Consider the following 22,088-nt stretch of genomic DNA (forward strand, 5'->3'; position numbering starts at 1 on the left):
ATTTATATTAGAAAATTTTTTAAACACTAGTATCAAGTTATCTTTTATATTGCAGTAGGCCTGGAATATGATTAATTTAACATGTGATTTTAATTTACTTATCAATAAGTAGTAAGTGCATACTAAAGAAATAAATACAAAATCAATTGAAGTTTTGTTTACTAATCAATACAAGCAAGACCGAATTGTCACATACTCTAAATATTTTTTTTTTTATAAAAAAATTAAATTCGGCAAAGGAAGTTGTTTAGAGATAATTCAAAGCAACAATGTGTTCGCGTTCGTGTTCGATGTGTTCTTTGAAGGTAGAAACGATTGTCAATATGCTAACATGTTTAGTTATTGTGCGTTGTATCCTAATAGACATCGTTTGATGTGTTTCTTTTGAGTATAGATAAATAGTATGCATGGCTGCCTGAACCTGAACCCACCATGAAGTTCTTTTAAGAGAAGTAGGACAACCGCGCTCCATCGGTGTTTTTCAAATAGACAGAAGAATCAATAACAGCATGTGTCTTATAGTATTGTCTTTGGTTAACATAGCTTTGACACATTGAAAGAAAACATTTTTTTTACCGGATTAAAGCTATTTGTATTATTATAAACTTTTAATTATCATCATATTTCCCCGTCAACTCATCTCATCTTCTAGTCGATACCAACTCCGGGGAAATAAATACAGATAACACAACTTTCTCTACAGCTGTAATACTTTTGACATTCAACACCTTTTGTCTTCAGTCACCGTGACCACGCACGCTGTAAAGCGCGCGAAACGTCGGAAAAAATTAAATTTAAAATTATGTAAAATAATTATAAGTTTATAATAATACAAATAGATTTAATCCGGTTAAAAAATTGTTTTCTTTCAGGCTGTGTTATATGGAAGGCTACTAAAAGAAAAGTTTTTAATCTAATAACGGACAAATATAGAAAATTTTAAATATCTTTAACCTTATGTAGGTTAATAAATAATAATAATAAAAATTGATAAATCCCTCTGGCAGTATACATTTACCGCTGGCAGCATTTCCTCGCTGTATTACGATACTTCGTTGAGCGAGGAAAGCACCAGCTCTGGGGCTACCGGTATTTTGGTAGATCCAAGTGCCAACTTATATCAAGATTAAATAAGTAGAATATTCAATTATTTTTTTACAGGTACACAAATGAAGATGGCTTTACTACCATTCAAGCCACCAGAACAAGGACTGAGAAAAGATGATTTGTATGGAATTATGTGACGTATATAGTGATTAACTTTGGACAGTAATATTCAGTGGACGATGCATCTATCTAGTGAAGTGAGCTCAACCACTGGTTTAGGGCATGAAGCATCTGGATACGGCTTGCCGAGTCAGCCGTTAACGGCCGAGTTGCTGGCCGAGAGGACCCTGGAGGGCCTTTTGGCTGACCACCCGGGCGAGCTTGTGAAGACTGGATGTCCTCACGTTGTAAGTTTTACGTTAATTTTTAATTATAAAGACTTTCAACTTGACTTTCGGACGTCAAGGCAAAATACAAAATACCACCCGTATCACCTCGTCGTCCGTCGTTCCACAACTGAGCGTTTTCTAAGGCAGTTTTTGCCACGCACCACCACTATGTGGAACCAGCTGCCCACTGAAGTATTTCCGAACCAATTCGACTTAGGGTCCTTCAAGAAAAGAGCGTACCAATTCTTGAAAGGCCGGCAACACACTTGCGAGCCTTTTGGCAATGTGGGTGTCCATGGGCGGCGGTATCGCTTCACATCAGGTGAGCCTCCTGCCCGTTTGCCTGCTATTACATTAAAAAAAAACTTTAATATTGGTCATTGCCGTGTATTTGGTGCTTTGTAAGGGCTTTGGGAAACGCCCTTAGCATCTATCTATATTGCAATAATAAAAAAAAATGTGATGAAAATTGCCACATAAAAGATTTAGTAGGAGTATCCAAAAATCCCCTTAGTTTAGTTTTATTTCAGTCATTATATAATTATGTATTAGTTTTTAATTTTATGATAAATATGCTTTAATAATTTGTTTATAATATATAAATAACCGTCTTAATAATAATAATATTAAAGGACGTAATACAATTAGGTACTACTTTTTTAACTTAGTTAACCTAAAAACATTTAAGACTTTAGACATTTATTAATATTTTATTTGTAAATATAAAAATTATTTTTGTGCTAATATTACTAATAATAAAATAGAAAAAGATTAGTGTTAAATCGTAATAGTCAATTAGTAATATTGAAAAGATTAATAAGAAATAGCTATTACTATTTACATAACTTATGCAATTTTTTTTTAATGCAGATAACTTAAGCGCCACTTTATCGTTATTATATATGTATTTTTGTTTATTCTCAGGTATGTACAGTGCTACCGCCACACTGGAGGTCAAACAAGACATTACCAGTAGCATTTAAAGTAGTTGCATTGGGAGACGTCGGTGATGGAACATTAGTCACGGTCCGCGCCGGAAACGATGAAAACTGTTCAGCGGAACTTAGAAACTGCACGGCAGTTATGAAGAACCAAGTAGCTAAGTTCAATGACCTGAGATTTGTGGGACGAAGTGGAAGAGGTACGAAATTTATAAGCACTTCAATTATTTGCCTAATTAACTTTTATTGATTAGAGAATTATATACAAAATATACTTTTACCTTTTGTCTTTGTTCGAGTATTGGAAATACTTTGAATGAATTGTTTATGTCATTTTAAAACCAACGTTATTCTGCTGTCTGGTGTATAGACCACAAACTGATTAAGAATTATTTATTTAGATTTCATATCAATAATACTGCACGCCCATATATTTACTGTAATAAATTCAATATTCGACGCAAAGGATTCCCTCTCGTAAACATTCAAGAACACGCTCTGTGCGTCTCACGAGTAGCTACTGAATATTTCAACAGTATTCCCTTTGTTTAAATATTAAGTCACTGGAGGTAATTGATCTCTTACGAATTTACTTGAAAATGCTAAGAGCTTTCGGGGCTTATGCGTATAAAATATAGGGATTTGCCAAGGATTAGTTTTTAGAGATATTATTTTACGAAATTGTTTCGTTCTGTTCGTTCAGATTCTTACATAATAAAACTCACAAATGAAAGAGTGACGTTTGTCCTTTGAGTGTTTTCTTTAAAAAATATCATTATTTGTGATTGTAAGGCGCATAATCTGAGAGCCTCCTTTCGTAAACCTTTGCAACAGAATATTATGTATATATTAAAAACAATTAAATTATAATAAATCTGATTTCATGATTTTAATGAATACAGCGCACACAAGCAAGTTTTTATAGAAGTTTTTAAGCGATAAAGATATTGAAGCCAAGCGCGAATTAATTAACGTAAAACTGAGATGCCCTTTTCGTCTGGAAGCTTAAAGTCTTAGCCGTTGCTAATGATACCAAACAGTTTGACACTAAGTCTAGTGCACTTAATGCACTTATAGCTCTTCCTAATTGCGTGCCTTCTTGTGATATTGTATACCCTTTCATTGCGTTAATGGTTTCGTTGTTCGATATCTAGCTTTTCGCTATGAGTCACTATTTAGGTTTATAGAACTTTGGTTATAAACAAAACTTTTACGTGAAAATAAAAAGCTTATTTGAGTATTAAGAGTTTTTAAATTCGAACGATTATATAATTCATAAGTTGGGTATCTGTTTCGTTATGCAATCACTTTATACAATGCAGTAGCGGATTACTTTGCTAGATAAATAGCTATGATAAATGTAGTATTTGATAAATTTATAGAGTATGTTATAATCAAATCAAATTAAAATCATTTATTTATATAGGTAACACAATGTACACTTTTGAACGTCAAAAATACATATTAAATGCTTCTGATTTTATATTTACTGCCATTTTTTCAAATCAGGGCAAGGGTGTAGAACAGAAAAGAAAAAAACACTCTACTTATAATAATACTTGACTTTACTTTAAAATTATCATACAAAAATGACAATATTATATTCTATAATATAATATTCCTTAAATAATTATAATAAAGTGGTGCTACAACCACAAATGGGTTCTCAGACTACAACCGTTTCTATAATTATTTTAATAGTCATCTATTTTTGGGATTGAGATATGGCAGCTTCCTTACTATGTTTGCTTTCACTGTATGAGAAAGCTAATTGATGGTGATTTAAAGGCACGATTAAGCCACTAGGCCAACGATGCAATACCCTTTTTCTTAAGCTCTTGAAAATTATAGCTTTTGGAGGTTTTTAATATCTCTACGCTAAAATAATTAAAAACAAAAAACGTGAAAACAAAACACCATTTCATTTATAACATCTTCCCAGCGTTTCCTCTTTTGAAACGGAAAGTATTCTTTTTCAATAGTGGTTAAATAAGGAATTGTAAGTGTTATGTAGAATTTATTAAGTTTAGTACCAAAAATCGTTAATACGCAATCCACCGGTTAACAAAACATTCTACTTTTTATATTATAACTTAAGCGATTATAAATCATCATACTATACGTAGCAATAGGCAAAACTATTCAATATTGAAACAAAAGTTAAAGGTTCAAGGGTCGCGGAACATCGCTGAACTGTAAACTTGTCTCATATTCAAATAGTGCAGGGGGCTAACGAAGCGAACAACGGTGATAGGGTTGCTAAATTTAATTTGTTTTGTAACTACCCTCGCTGTTTCCTTCTGGGTTGATTCGTTTTCGATTTTCAAAGATCTACGGGCAGACGCACCGAAGAGTCACGTCGCAAATTAAATGAAATCTTTATTTCTTAAAAAAGTAAACCAACCCAACTACATTATTGCAAGAAAAAAAATTAACAATGTTGTAATTGTACATATAAGAAAACCTTTTAATTACATTCTAAATGTACAGCCTGTGACGCAGAGTATGAGGAAAGTGCGGGCTGCGTGTGGCAACACCAATTCTGCGTTACTATTTCATTTAATTATTCGTGTAAAATAATGTTAAAATATGTCATAAAGTCATATGTTAACAAAATATGAAGTACGTATATAGTTTAGTGCAAAAGCGTCAAAATAATTCCAGTGAACCGTGAATAAAATACTAGTCTATTAAATAATTTGCTCCCAACATTGATATAATAGATTTAAGCTACGGTAAAGCTCCCAATCGTTCCTGACTTCAATGCTCTGATGTCGCAACATCAGTGCCACGCTTGATGTACCCAATTTTGATACGTGGATGTTACAGAGAGTTGCTGCATCTGTTTAAGCAATGGTGTCAGTGTTAAAGTTCAAAGAAAGATATTAATAGTATTGTACACAGCGTGTGCCAATTTACTATATGATCACTTTAGTTTTCTCACTCTATGGGTAACTTATGTCTGAGTATCGTAGTTAGCTGTACAGTCAGATCTGGCGAATAATTTTTCAAGACCAATTTCGATCCTGCCCTTTTTTTACTTTTGAGGATTACGAGTCTTTGACTGATCAGTCATTGGCGACCGTACACGAGACCTTTTGACCGCAACGTGATTCAGCAACACCTAAGGATGAAACATCGGAGGTTAGTGTCTCTAGTACGTGGGGGACGCATACTGTGACCAAAGTACGAATTATGCATTTTAGTTTTACGTCCTATTAATATTGTATCCTATTTTTAATATATTGTAGAATCGAATGTTACATTAGTGAACATAGATTTTTGATGTATGATTATTTCTCAGGATAATAATAAAGTCTTTCGCTTTAGTACGTATACATACACGCATACTACATAAATTATTAATACTATATGTGGAAACCCTGTCAGCCGTTGAACTGTTAAACTTGTGAGGAACATTCGGTCGGAAGCTTGTAGGGGGAGTGTGTAACTTATTACTAATATAAGTCATATCTTTTTAAATTCCATAGTTAGTACTGTGTTGCTGAACCACCGTTTTTGTGTGGCTTCCAAAGGGGACGAATTTAGTAATAAAACAGAGGCCTCCTAGAAATCAGAGGCAGGAAATAGGAAAGCTTTCGGCTACCTAAATAAATATTAATAAGTAAATTTCTTACAAAGTACTATCGTCTGCTCGTACATCTAAAATGCCGGTAGCTTCACAAATGTGTTGGCTAACTTTAGTCGTGGTGTGTTAGTCATTGATTTCGACGTAAAACTATTTTTTTATGAAATTTTAAAACATAAGTTTGACATAATTTAAACACGTGTAAACGAAAAATGTGAAAATATTTTATTAAAAAAGTTTTAATGACAATATTAGGTTCATACGAACATCTTTTTCTTTCAAAATTTAACGTAAACAAAACAAAGTGAATTAAATATTCGCGCTGTTTAAATAAAACATAGCGACTGAAAAGTTAAAAGTGTTTCGATGTATTCATTAAGGAGATCTTAAACAAACAAAGGCCAGTCGTGTGTTCAGTAAAAACCAATACAGGCCAGCGGAAGTGGAAAAGAAGTTAAGAGGTGTCTATTTGTCACGTTCCTTCCTGAACGTTCTGCTTTCCAATTAAGGGTAAGCGCTCTCTTTGTTTATCTTAAATTGCGAGAAAATCTCACTCAAATTATCGCTAAGGACGAGGGGAGATCGGTACATAACTTTTGTTTTGCTAAAAAAAGTTGATGTTGATGGACGGCGCGGGGAATTTTTAATAAGCGAAAAATTTAATGACCCCTCAAACAGTTTTTGCTTAGCTGTGTCAGTGGGGGATGGGACAGCTCTCTCTTGGGTATGAATTCTTTTAATGCGTAATGTGCACTTTGCTGTTTTGGGGATTACACTAATAAGAGCTTCGCGTAATTTATCAAATATGATTTAAACATTTAAAGACTGAATAAGATACTAAACGATGTAGAAGTATCTTAAATAACGTTGAAACTGGTTTAATGACTATATTCATTGGAAATTAATCTAATTTACTATGACTTATTTATAAAACCACGCTCACGAAACATCGGAAAATATAAATTGCTTCGTTACCTTCAATCTCATTATATTTGTAACGCAATAAGGAGCCAATTTATCGCACCAGTAGTCAAGACGCGACATCGCTAATCGATTGATTGACCCCACTTTACGGAGGACGATAAAATCCCCCGGCTCGTATGTAATGCTCAATTGCTCTCAAAACTTTTCATTCTAAATGTTTATTTTAAGTGGCTGTAACTAAAAGAAATGTTACAAATAACATAAAAATTCAACAACAATTTCTCTTGTTCACAAATGACCCGAGGCTAATCTCGGTATAAAAAGCTAGCTTTGTTATTTTTGCGAGAACAAAAGAACTTAAAAGACACAATGCACGCAAAACTATGCTCACTATGAACTCAGAAGGAGCTTGTTAGTCAAACAAGGTTGGTGAAACGACACAAAAGGCCCCCCAATCCACCCGCCCTCGTCCGGAGGTGGAAAATTATTTTTTACAAGCGCCGCGGCGAAAAAGATCTCTGCCTCACCTTTCATTATTAACTTGAGAGATTCCCCTTTGATGCAGTACACGGTTACCCTAATACCAACTAATGGTTATAAATTTGCCCTGTTATTTCGAAACCTCTCAGCGGATGTGTAACGTGGATATTTGAATATGAATTAGTATTCGTAATTCTTGTTTTATGTGCATGCAGTGCTGAATATTATTCCATAAAAAGGTTCCGGTAGTGAAATGTTGATTCGAGTGAGTGTTCATTGTTTGACTTGATAAATTATATGTATTATACTATGATAATACTTATAATGTTTGACTTGGATATGCATATGGTAATGATGGCATTTTCTTTAAAAAATTCTAAAACATTATATCAGTATTTTTAATTTAATAGGACTTAACGTTTAACTATTTTTAAATACACAGAATATCATCCATATAATTTATATTTAAAAGGTGGAAATTGAATTAAAAAAGAATTGAAATACATTGTATAATGTAGAATGTTCTGAAGGGAGGCGCCCGTCTTTTGCAGGTTCTTTCCGTTTTTAATTATTGAACCACTCATTCCTAATTATTGTTATTAACGCTAGGGAGTGGTGAAAATTGAGGGTCCTGGTAATATTGACCGCTCGCCTTGAGGTGCTCAGGGGAGATTTTTAATTGTATCCCGCTTTTGACTTTCTCTTGTTCTTTGAGACGCCTCAATAAACTTGAATTTTACGGTGTCTCGACGTGATAGGGGACTCGTTTGTACGCTCAAAAACAAAATATTGCTTATATTTTTTACGCTGGTTCCGAGTATATTAATATCGCTAAAACGTAGTTCTAAACTCGTACTTAGTTTAATAATTAGTAAAGTAAACAACGTGTACACAATTACTTTAAAATAGTTTATTACTCAAAATTTACAATTATAAATCAGTTTTCAATGTAATTTCACATACAGAAAAGCCAACAATTACATACCCCCATACATACGTGGGTAATACGCAGTCAATTTGCTAATGTCCCCTAATGCGTATCGGGTATTTTATACCCAAATTGCCGTTCTAAGCTGAAAATCCTCCTGAAACCGAGATCAAAGAGCGCTATTACGATTGTGGCTCATTTTTTATTTAGATCGGAGAGAACTCTTATCTTAACGCCCTCGCTTACTTTATGATGTTATAAAGCAGATTTTTAATCTTGCTTAGAAGAATCGGGAAATTCTATTGAAATCGGATTCTGATGCTTAAGGCTTTAATCAATATTGTTGAGGAAGAATGTTTATTTAGATAAGACGATATACATTATATAGGGAGGATCGAGGATAGGAGATTTGTCATTTCATAATGTGGCCAAGTACTGTGGCTAATCTATGAATAATTAAAGTTGCAAATGACTGTCATGATATTATGATACCATAAATGTAAAGTATGTAAAGTGGCAGTTTTAATGCCTATTTCAAAATATGCGAAAATAACCAAGCTACGCGAAACATTGTTTTGGTCCGTATACTTAAAATTGTACCGTAAAATCACTTTGAGAGTATTAGATCTACATCCATGTTATCCAGTGCAAACATATTTTTATGAAGCGCCCCCTCGCGGATCAATATCACACTTTATGAAGTGTGTCGCACGTGCAGCCTGCAATATGTTCGCGTTTGGGGAGACGTCTTTTTATGAATAACTTAAATGATTTATGAAGTAAACGCTGAATGCGTTTATTTTTCTATGAGTTCGCCCTTTGATACAAATGTGGCGAAGGGGAGTTAAGGAGTTGTGATTTTTCTATTTCATATTCTGTTGGAGGCAGGAAAATACGATAAATCTATATTTATTCTGTTCGTTGATTTGGTCTGCATATAGTTTTCTATATTTGAATATAAAACATTATATTACAATTGCTTTACATAAACGGAACTAATTTCTCAATGTAAAAAAACCAAATGTCAAATATATAAATAATTAGCATTAATAGTACAATAATTCAATACAATACAATGAAGTAGGATACACTTATATGTTCCTAATTTAATTCATCAAAGTATTTTTGGCCTTCTTTTTAATTAATATTTTTATAATTGAACAGCTAATATGATATAATAATAAAACTAAATTTATAAACTAGCAGGCCCATTTTTTTAAGAAAACAGGGAGGCTCATCTGATGTTAAGAGATAGCGCCGTCTGGACACACTCTCTATGCCATAAGGCTGGCGAGTGCGTTGCCGGCCTTTGAATTGGTATGCTCTTTTCTTGGAGGACCCTAATTCAAATAGGTTAGGAAGAACTTCAGTGGATAGCTGGTTCCACCTAGTGGTTATGGCTGACAACAACTGCCTTTCACAGTCAGTTGTTGTAACTATTTAAAGTGAAGGGATAATTTTATTAATTCTAAAAAAGCAATCGCAATATGATAAAACTAGATGTCAAATGTTCCGTTTTTAATATATTACGTAATATTATTTTGCTTCGCTCGTATTAGGTAAAGAAATTCTCAATCTCATGTCTGAGTTTATGACCGTTTTATGAAAATACGCGGGTGGCCGCTCATTTTGGATCTCGGAGTGGTGTGAGAGGACCAAGCCCCCGAGGGGTGTGTTTATATCGTTTTCATGGCCAGAGTGGCTTTTGGCCTCAAGCCAGCCCTAAATGTCTATCTTTGTTTCCTGCTTACTCCGAGCTTTTCTTTTATTCACAATTTTTAATACGAGATTTGGCTGCGTTCGTTGCACTTTTCATAATACACGTACGTACTTTAAGTGATCATATTTACAGGTATTAAATAAATTATACTCAACAGAAATGCTGAAACTGTTTAGAGATATTTGCAGAAATTGTTTAATTAAAATAACTTATTTTTGTGTAAATAAGCCAATATTTATAAGATACTTCATATGCAGTGTCGGTCTAGTGGTTATATGAGTCACTTTCCTTGAAATCAAGCGTTCGAATCACAGCTGTACCATTTGTTTCTATGTGTGCATTGTAACATATACTTGTTGGTGACGATGAACGTCGTAAGAAATCTGTATCCGAAATCGTATCAAGAGCCTGTTTCGGACATAAGATTCAGATCCTTTACTTACCTTAGAAAAATATTATCGATAAACAGATGTAGAAATCTCAATACAAGAGCAAGGGTTGTAGCGCCTATGTGTTTATTATTAAAAAACTATCATTAATATGAAATATTTATAAGTTTTTAAAGAATAAATCTACGGTCCCAAATCATTTATGATTAATACCAAATGAATCATAAATGATTTGGGCGTAAAAGCGCAAGACAAAATTAATTTCGCTTATATAAGATTTACGTTAAGTTTTCTATAATGCGTAATTGCCGTGCCAAACGACACATTCGAAATAGACCATTAAAATTTATACTATTTCGCTTCTAATCTAAAAAAAATATCAGTTATTGTTTTAGTTGATATAAGGATATTTAACACCTTAATGATAGCATAGGAGTTATAGATAACTTCTTGGCTTGCTAATTCATCATCAAAAGACCCATCTACATTGTCTGACTGAATGAATACATATATTAGAGTATTATGAGTTATTGTATTCATTAAAGTAGCAGTTCCACAGTGATATAGCACACATCTCACAGATCGCCAAGAATGATCAAACACAAAGAAAAAAAAACTTTAATTCGTAACAGTATTTCCTAAGCCTTCATCCATACAAGGTACGATAAACGCAAATGAGGAAGACAATTTAGAAGTTGGTAGACCAAAATAAAGAAACAGCAGTGCCAGTCCAGATAGGAGTAGCAGGATTTGGAGGAGACCTTTGCCAAAAAAGAATAAGACGATAGGAATATAAATGTGTTTAAGTGTAAATAGGCTATTATTATTAATATACAAAGAAAGTCTTTAACTCAATATTAACTCAATGTTATATACGAGAAAGTTACATCGTGACAAAAGATTTCTTTGATTTGTATCGTGGTAAAAACCGTTTCGTAATCAGCTATTCCCAGCCATTGAAATATTGCAGTGTTTGGGGCGAGTCAATAAGCTTTTACATGAAATTTCAGTGACATCGGTTGTACGTTTCTACCGCTAATGACTCCTAGCGTGTAACCATGAATTTCGCCAGAATTACCGTTTGGTATGTGTCGATATCGCAGCGATTGTTCAAACGCTTGCCGCCGTGTTTGTGGCTGCTCTGCGGTGGATATGTTACTGTGGCATTCCACTGCGTCACTCCTGATCCTACGATCGTTACTTAAATATTACGATTACATCTCAATGCTGCGTGTTCAAACGGCTGTGGAACGATGTCACTGTAGTAACGTTGGTAGTTAAGCAGCAATGAACACATTTCATAGGTCGAATTTTAGATTGAACCGAATGCTAAATAGTCGTTTTCATCTTTGCATTATAATGTTTTAGTTTGAGCAAATATAATGGCGATTATAGCGCGTGACTATAAAATTATGATATTTTTTATTTTAAGTAATACGTACGTGAAATATCAGTAAAACTCGTTATCGTAATTGTTCGAAGCGCATTTGACAGCTGTGTTAATAAAAAAGTGTGGCTATAGTTATGTTGATATTAGATCTAAATATATTTGTAATTTAAATGATATCTCTCTACCACAAAGGTTTCAGGATTTAAAAAATTCTATAGTCTTCCGCTTACTTAAATATCGAATACGAATGCAAAGTACTATTTTGTACAAAGGTAAGACAATATTGGTGTTTAAGGCATCTTAAGCTTGGAATAACGGAATGTTTTCAACGTGCAGGTATGCGATTTTGGCGACGAACGCCACAAATCAACGCGATTGTGACTGTCTTGAATTTTTTCAGTCCCCAATGCATTCCTGCTTGCTAGATGGTTTTAAGACGTGCCTTGCGCCGAATATTCAACGAATGTTGGGGAGGTTGAGAGTTGGAATTAGCTATTTTTAGAACAGTAGTGTTAAAATGCTTTTAAAAATGTTGATTCTGAAGTCCCTTTGTTAAATAGTTTGAAAATAAAACATTAGTATTTTGTCTTTTATTAATTCATTAACTTTATATAGTAAGATGCCGGCTTAAATCTTTGATACTTAGGGTGAATATATAATAACTATATACAATTTTAAATATATTTAAATTTTGTTAATGCAATCCATTTTAGTAAAGCTAATTTTTGTTCATATTTTTTATGATGTAAGTGAAGCGCTAACACTTAGTTACTAAACTAACTATTGTCACTTTATTGATTCTATACCATTTTATAATTATACCGCTGCCCATAGACACTCAAAATACTAGAAGGAAGGAACATGCCTCAACAATAAACTTTGTAATAATGAAGTTATATTGGTTTACAGGGAAATCCTTCACATTAACCATAATGCTGGCGACATCTCCACCACAAGTGGCGACTTACCAGAAGGCCATCAAGGTAACAGTGGATGGACCACGCGAGCCGAGGTCAAAGACACGACATCATGGCTTCCATCCATTCCATTTCGGACCCAGATTTGCCCCAGATCCGCTCATGGGATCGCTGCCTTTCAAATTATCAGGTAAATTACTACACCAGCTATAATGATATTAAATTAGTTTAAGAATAAGGTTTATTCTAGAAGATAGTAGGTACTATCTCATGCCTTGTAAATACATAAACAGCATCTAAATAAAAATAAAATAAAAATATGTTACCAAAAAAGGAAGCCAAACTCCATATTAAAAAAAATACTTCGCATTAATGAATTTTTAACAAAAGCTTACTTTAGTATCGTAAATTAATAAATCAACTATCAACGCAATAAGATATCAACACAAAGTTCCCCAATCCTGACCGGTTGCACGTCAAATTCACACGTGTCCATTTCCGATAGTCGAGGGTCCGATATTAAATTGTCACCGGACCTTCGTCACCTGAGAACATCTTGAAGGGGACTAAATATAACATTTACTGAAATTAGTTACAGTCGTCAGTAAGATTTGGATTTTCCTATTTATAATTAAATATTCCAAGAAAATATCTAAACCTTAAAATGGGTTAATGTAAGCACATTTAGGTTTAAAACTAAATTAGACTATTTTCGATCTATACGAAGCGCTCATAGTTCGACACCTTCCAAGGGGTTTTAATTTGGTTAAGAAGTTTCGAGTTACAATTAATTATTATTAAACGACCCTCACTTATAATTTACAGGTGGAATTCGAAATTGAAATTTTGGCACTTATTCAGTATTTATTAATACTATATAATTTGAGATAAACTTTTTGATTATATTTACATATATGACACTAATTAGATGCGATTGTAACACAACCACTTTTTAAAAAGCTTTACAGTTTTTAATTCAAAATAATTATTGACTTGCAATAGATCGAGTGGATTATATTTTCTTTTGATTAATGAATATTAAATTTTTTACGTTTTATAAGTCGTTCTAAAGGAAATAATCCAACTCAATTGCCTTCTTATAAGATCAATAAAAGTATAGCTCAACACAATTTTAGTACTGGTATCTAAGCATCAGATGCTAGGCAACGCCCCTACGAATATGAAGAGGTTATTAGCACTTTGGATTTACTTGCCTATTCAAAATATGTCTTTGAACGGTTTGTAAAATTTTAGTATTTCGGATAAGTCCTTGGTAATGTCGTTTGGTTATGTCATGTAAGGGCAATGAAGAATAAAAGTTTTTTCCTGCAAAATATTCAGAAAGCAATATATATGAAATCTTAAAGCTTAGGTTTGTTATTTTATTAGGAGTGTGACTAGAGTTTGAAGTTATTGTAAACCCCCCGTACTTCTTATTGAATACATCAACTCCTTATAGACTTTGCTTAAAATTGGTATGTCATGTCATGAAAATACACAATTTAAAAGTATTCCTCATTAGTCACAAGCACAGATATTCATAAGTAAATATAGTAAAGTAGAGTAACTATAACGTGTCTGTACCTGGTTGGTTGGGAAATGTAAAATTTTGTAATAATGTAAGCCATAGATTATTATCCAACACCGTAAATTGATTGTATAGAATCTATAGCTGCGCTGTCATCTCCATTGTACAGGAATTTAGTGTATCGTAAGCAACTAGGCAAGTGGCGGGCAAACCTCGTTACGTCGGGTGTCAAAGGGCCGTAACTCAATTACACACCTCGCGCTCTTGTACCCGTACAAGATACAGATATTGCGGCGCTTCCGTCGCTTAGTATATTAGTTATACATGTATAAAATTGTAGTCTTTGTAATATATTTTGAATTAAGCTTTTTACAGCTTCAGCGTCAGATTTTCAGCTTTCAGAAGTACTATATTTCTCAAATCATTTATTATAAAGACAGCTTACAAACTTAAAAAAAAATCCTTTGCTATTAATAAGATTAACGCAGAGTTTATTATTCTCATACATTTTTCAACCTAGATTTTTTGATTGAATGTTAATTTAGAAGCATTAATATTTTACTGACACTCACTTGCTAGAACTACTAGAATACAACGAGAATAATATTTGAATCAAATTAAAGGTTATAATATGTATTTGAAATGGTAAAGCTATTAATATAATATTGTTGTATGTGATAACGGTCCGTAACCTACGCATATACAATGTATAATTAAAAGAACAAAATAAAATACAAATAATGCATTCACTGATGATTTTGGTACATTATTGTACACAATATGTATTTCTTTGATCGATATTAAAAAAATATTTTTGCTTTAGAAGAATATTAACAAGAGTTACACAATAGATAAATGCCAACACAAGAAAAAAATTGCAGGCATTTCGAATAGCTTAGCATGCCTCTGACTTTGTTCCTGGGCTTGGACCTTATGCAATGGTTAATCAACATAGATACTATAACTAAAATATAATAAGCTAAACAAAATCATTACAGATTAAAACTTTCGAAGGCAATCAAAGAATACTCACAATGAAATACTTTATCCGTTGCTTAAGTCAGTTATTCAATTCCTCTGACAATTCTAATATTTCTTATCCAAGTGATCTCGCTGCCCTCTTGCCTCCAATAACCCTTGGAAAATCATGATAAATTATACACACTCACGTTCACGCGTTGTTCGCGTTACAACGATTCATGAAATCTATTTCATTTCGAATATTATACTTTATTGACAAATTCCTCTGCTCTAACGGCAATTTTTATTTTATAAACATACTATGTTTTATTATATTTAAAAATAAGATTCCCTCTCCTATAATGGTATATAACTTTATATAAGAAGGTAAACAAATCCTTTTTATTTAAAGTATCATACCATTGTTCTTATATTACATTTCAACGAGTTTTATTGAATATAAGTAATTTTTAAAAGGTTTAATTCTCAAGTTTTAGAGATTTATATAAATAAATATTGCAGTTATAATATAGAATTTATCACCATTAATGAATGGTAATATTGAAAAACGGTTTCAAACTACCACTAACTAACCAAACTTACAGTAGAATACAAACAATAAGACCAGACGTACCAATTCTTAAAAGGCTAGCTACGTACTTGCGAGGCTTCTGGCTCTGGGAGTCTTCATCGGACATAGAGTGAGCTTTCTGCTCATTTGCCCTTGTTATATAAAAGAAACAACTTTATTGTAGATAATAGCCAAGTCAAATCCTCGAACATCCATGTTTCGCATCGCCGTGTGAGCGCCACTTAAAGTCGCAGCTTTCGCATTATTAATGAGGGAGCCTTAGAGAAAATTAAATATAGCATTAGGCCCGGAAGCTCCGGATTCTGGGCAGGGGGAAAGAAAGGGGGGCGACATAACCCTTCCACCGCGCGACAATGCGGGTGCATAATTACGCATTTGTAAATTTTAAATGTTCCACCCATACAGCCTTTTGTATGGCGTGATTCGCGCTTTTATACGGGCTTAAATGCTCTCAAATGAATTCGTATGATGATGACGCGAACACGATTAACTCTCAATGAGGCTCACAATATGTACTCATTTTCATATACGTATTAACACTGCTTAATTTTCGCTATTGACTATGAAATGCACGTAAAGGAAATAATTTACTGGAAATTGCCGAATGCCGAGTTGTATTTTAAAAATACATTGTTATCATTAAAATTATCGATCATGTTTCATAAATGAAGTTTCAATTAGGTAATTAACTAGAAAATCTACCTTAAAGGAGCTCATAATCATGAATCTTGCACCAAAATGTAACTATTACATCATTGATTAGGTACCAATGAGAATTACACAATACCAGAAAATTCCGGGATTTCTTAAAAGATTTGGATGTTGTAATGGAGAATTTAAAAATTAATCTTATTTATCTTTATTTTTATGGAACACGTTACTAATACGTTATTTTTTGACATGAAAATTATGCAATGGCTTAGTTACATAGTTGCCATAGCATATATATATAACACAGAAAAATTGGCTACCACTTAGTAAATGTATTGAATATTTTTTATAGTTTGTCCCCTTTTGTAAATTTTTGAACCATTTGTTGTTAAATATGTATTCCATCTCAGGTTATGTTTTCAGTGTGTTTGTAATATATAATAGTTGTAGGATTACAAAAGAAATAAATACATCAGAAGCTAATTAAAATAACTACAGCTTAAAACCTTCGAAGGCAATCAAAGAATACTCACAATAAAATACTTTATCAGTCGCTTAACTCTAATTCAATTTCTCTGACGATTCTAATATTTCTTATCTTAGTAATTTTCTTGTACACAAAATGTGTGCTAATATAATCTGTAATTCGACATCGCTAAAGGTAAACTTTCATGCCGGTTAAAAGGTTAATTAATCTAAACAAAAAGGGGTTTAACAAAATCAATAGCGGCAAATTCATTAAGTGTTAAGCAGATTGAAACCCATGGCGCAAGATGGCGGCAAAGGGAACTTGAAGGGTTAAGTCGTTGACAAAGCGGAGTCGTTAGTTCACGAACCCTCTTATTAACATTATGATGTACGATACACATCACTCATTCTAACAGCTGTTTGTCAGTAACATAGGTACTGGACACGGAGAATGGATTGGTAATTTCTTAGTAAAATGCTTGCGGTCGCTGTTTAATCCATTACGTTTCTAGTACTTTATGAACCTACAATGATATTTGCTGTTATTGCTAAGTAAGCGCTTAAACTGTCGTAATATTACGATTAACAAAACCTATTTCGGGATATAAAACTTCAAAACAATAATAATAAGTAAAATAAAATGAATAAATCAGTGGCGCTACGTTTTTGATCTGGGCGATAGATGTCTGTATTTATCTCTATCTATCTATCAGATGTATGGTCGTAGTAGATGATCAGCCTCCTGTGCCTGACAAACGCCGTCAACTTTTAGGTCTACGACACATCGGCATAATTCAAGGTTCTAGCGAATGTTTAGTGCGTACATAGAAAGACAGCCCATTGGTGGGCAGCTGGGAATCGAACCTACGACCTCAGGGTTGAGAGTCGCGCGTTGAAGCCACTAGGCCAACACTGCTCTATAATAATATAGTTATATACATAATGTATATTAAATAATAATAAGTAGGAATACTAATTAAGTATGAATGTAAAATTTAAATGCATAACAAATACATTAAAGTCAATCTAGTAGTTTTATCACAAAAGTATTTTATGTACTTTCGCATTATTATCACAATGCTAATTTAATTTTACGCGTGATGTACGCAAAATTGTTATAATTAATTTCATGGCATCTTCCGGCTGTTAATAATTAGTTTTGTTTTAAACTGCTACTCAAGTATGGTATAATATTACTGGCTCACAATCTAGTCCATGACAATTTTACAATTATACTACCTTTAGCACATGACATATGTAATACTATGTATAAAGGTATTGTGATTTTAAATTAAAACGTATGCGAAAAAGGCTTATTTACAGATTAACAAAGGGAACAACTGGATAATTTTAATCCTTATCAAGTATTCTACAAATAGATTTAAAAGTCTCCTAAGAAAGCGAGAAAAAAGGGTAATCGGCCGATAGATGTAAAATAATTATAGCAAAGTGCTCTTAACCCTTTCCCTAATCACGAACGGTCTCAGACAGTCGTTAAAAATTCCACCCTAATCCCAGGACATCGGAATCACACTAAAAACTCAAATACTTTTATCCCCTTAATCCTAGTCGATTCGCGGATTAACGCTACACAGAAAGCAGGAAGAATGCAAGACGCAATCTAGCAAATGGCATTAAAATGTTTGGACTCAACCCTCTCGCGGCGACGACCGATTTTTCAAACTGGAAAAAATCCCTTCACCGGAGGAAATGTAGCGGACTGCCACGTCTTAGCCAATCTCAATAAGAGCTGAAACGGTTTTGATCCTTTGTTTCAATGACTTTTGAAGGAGTTTATTTAGGTTAAGAATCTGATATTTTTGATACATCTATTGGGTTTACGTAAGATCTACCAACCATTTTAAAACGTATCATGCTTGCAAAATGTAAATATTAAAGAAATTACTATTCTCCTTAAAGTGAACGATTGTTTTTTGTATAAGAAAATGTATCTTTTCACTCATGTCACACAGTCACGATATCAATGATTGTACTAAGTAGGACTAGTATTAAAAAGATTAAAACAATGGATACCACAATCATTATTGTTTCATCGCAGTATACATCGATTACACACAGTGCACACAAACAACACAAAGAATTCGAACATTTTTAACGAATGCAAATCGTCTACCCCTTCTTCTGCTCTCTGAACATGGAAAACGAAATGAAACATTCTATTACGATACACATAAAGAAGATTGTTAGAATGTTTTTTTTTATTGAGGGCGTGTTTAGATTCATTTGATTTCTAGCTAATGCTCCAATTGACCTTTGCTCTTGATTCAGAATTATTAAGTTTTGTAATCAGTAGTCGATTTGGAAACGTTGAAGTTTTAGTACGTAAATCATCACCTCTTTGTGATAAAGAATGTTTACTATGACAATTAATATTCAGAGATGAAGTAAAAGTGTTGAATGAATTATATAGATATAGAATATAGATTTTAAAACAGAGCAATGAACGGTTAAGGAGTGATTAAGGAGGGTAATCCAAAAGGTGTACTTGTCTAATTGCATCGCGCTCATGAAGCACTATAAACGCTAAGCGGTCGGATTCAAAGTAATGTGTTTTACATTTTCGTAGGCGACGGTATCAGAGACATAAAACGGCATGTAATTTATTCTATTGCTGAAAGGGTTAGGCCCGGGGTGGGAATTACCCAAGGTGGGTGCTAAAGGGTTAAGCCGAGTGCCGCCGGCAAACTTTGTTAATTTATGCGCTTAAAAATGTCAACTGAAAATTATGACACCGAAACACATTTCCTTACTCATAAATGCGTTCATGATATCGTGATATTGCGGGGCAGTGATATGTTTACTTTTATATTAAAATTTACCCTTTTTATTTAAGAGTTGAAATGGTTTTTGTTGAATATACTTCGAATACATTTTTCCTCTTTGAGATAAAAATTCGAATGGCACATTATTATAGCGACACACTTCTACTTCTTACTAAAAGTTTTCAGAATTATAACAATGTCAAGATGTTTTTCATTGAAAGTTCTTATATACTATACAATACATACGTATAAAACCTTACAAAACGAAAGATTTAATGAATTACGATTTTTAAATTCATATACAATTCTCTATTTAAAATTCGAACGTAATCGATTTACGCAATGGGTACAGTAACAATTGAGGACTGCCACGAGTAAGATAAGGCGAGAATTGAAACAAGCTTTGCGGGGGAGTCGAAAAGCGTCTTTCTCATTATTTAAATATTCTGATGAGTGCGTTAAGCGCCCGTTAGCGTAAGTGGAGCGTTTCAGATAACTCTCAGTCTTATTGTTTTGTTGATGGAGTTATTTTGACACTCAGTCACGATGTAGCGCAATGATTATTTTACGGGGAATAACGCAGACACATTTGTCTGTAATGTCATGCGTCTGTGTCACTTGTCAAATATGAAAGTTTCATCATCAAAGTGTAATTAACTCATTAAGTTTTCTAGTAGTTTATCAAAAGTACAAATGCACGGTAAATATACATTTTATTTCACTTCTCGATCTTTTAGAAGTTCCCGGCACGTAACTTGGCAAAGTGTTTAGATGCGCAGGTAGTATAGCAAAGTCGTTGTTAGATAATTATGCTGTGTGTGTATTTTCTTGTGAACTTTCCACATGGCACATCTTAAGAAGATGATTTACATATTAACATGAAGATCAATATTATAAAAAATTCCAAAAGCCAATCACTAATGTTAATACTCCTTTCTGCAGGGATTGCGCACCAACTGGCAGGGCTACCAGGTAACGAGTGGGGGGCATTGGCCAGGCATTATCCCCCTCCAATAATCCCCACGCATCCCCACTTTACGCCCCACGTTCTGCCGCCGGCGCACACGCAATCCCACGTTGCTCCACCTTCACATGAAAATGGTTTGTAATTTATGTATATTTGTGGCTATTATATTATTTTGGTTATATTTTGAAACAATTTCGATTAAAAAAACTATTGTGTTCGATTACATCGTCTTTGATTATATATGTGTATTTATATTTCGGAATATAAATAAACCATCTAGTGATAAAAACGTTGATAAGTTTTACAATTGGTGAAATATTTTGGTATTAAAGAAAAACAAATCATCGTTACTAACTTTTTAATTAATTCAAAGTATAATTTTATACGTATTGATTTATTATATACAAAATACGGCATTACATACCTGTTAATAAACTTGATATCATACTAAGGGTATCGTTACTTAAGCAATATTGCAAGAAATAATAGGCAGTAACAGTTCATGATAAAGCAGATAAACTAGTTATATCGTTTGTTATCTAAAAAATAAATGTTGCAAACTTTATTATTACAACATTTTGTTTTCAGATCTGACGTCAGAAAACCCAACAACGATGCACGCGCATAGCACTACGAGTCCTTCAAACTCCCGGCCGAGTTCCCCACAGGATGACGATGACATCTCTGTCACAGCCTCCACTAGCCCCCCTCCGGACGAACGTCCCGGAGCCTTCACCTCCGTCACTAGACGGAAGCCTCTACAACCCTTACCTCCACCGTCCAGCATATTCCACAGTGCACTAGCAGCTCAACTATTCCTCAACTCTCCCTTACTCCCAACTCCACCTGCCTGGTTATACTCACAACTTTATGGGGGATATGACTGGTGGCTTCGACCGCCACAGACTCACGAAGATTCAAATTCAAGTCCCGATAGGGAAGACACAGCTTCCACGAGTTCAAAGAAACGACCGGCCTCACCAGAATGGTCAGATCAAGGGGTCAGAACCAGAAGCAAGGCTCTAATGTCTTCAGAAAGACGGCCAGTGGACGTTTGGCGGCCGTATTAGGTGTTCAAAGAGTTATTTAGATGCAATTATTTCATACATCGATTTATAAAGTCACTGATTGAATAGACATTAACTAAAGTGGTGATATTTTAAATGGATCTCATAGTTTAGGAGAGAACAATTTGGTTGAATGTGTCGGCCGTTCAAGTATAGTGATTATTGTATGTGTTAGATAAATGTGAATTTCAAATTACGATGTTTATTATTTGTTGATTGTAAATGCAAGGAATGTAAATAAAGTTATCGAAATTTTTAACATGACTTTCATTCCGGGCCAAATATAATATTGATACTTTTGGCAAGTGATGTGAAATACTAAAATATTGGGGCACGGAACATTTGATGGTGCATGGAA

General features: G+C 33.7%; 1 protein-coding gene across 1 annotated transcript; it reads left to right on the top strand.

Annotated features, from left to right (window-relative positions):
- The first annotated feature begins 1,286 nt into the window (after positions 1-1,286).
- LOC123711442 (runt-related transcription factor 2-like) lies at positions 1,287-21,933 on the top strand. Its single transcript, XM_045664041.1, has 5 exons — positions 1,287-1,454; positions 2,361-2,577; positions 12,707-12,904; positions 20,639-20,797; positions 21,252-21,933. The coding sequence occupies exons 1-5, from the start codon at positions 1,287-1,289 to the stop codon at positions 21,731-21,733; spliced, it is 1,224 nt and encodes a 407-aa protein (XP_045519997.1). The 3' UTR covers positions 21,734-21,933.
- The last annotated feature ends 155 nt before the right edge of the window (positions 21,934-22,088 follow it).

The sequence above is a fragment of the Pieris brassicae genome, chromosome 1 (assembly GCF_905147105.1).
Source record: "Pieris brassicae chromosome 1, ilPieBrab1.1, whole genome shotgun sequence".
NCBI classification, from domain to species: Eukaryota; Metazoa; Arthropoda; class Insecta; order Lepidoptera; family Pieridae; genus Pieris; species Pieris brassicae.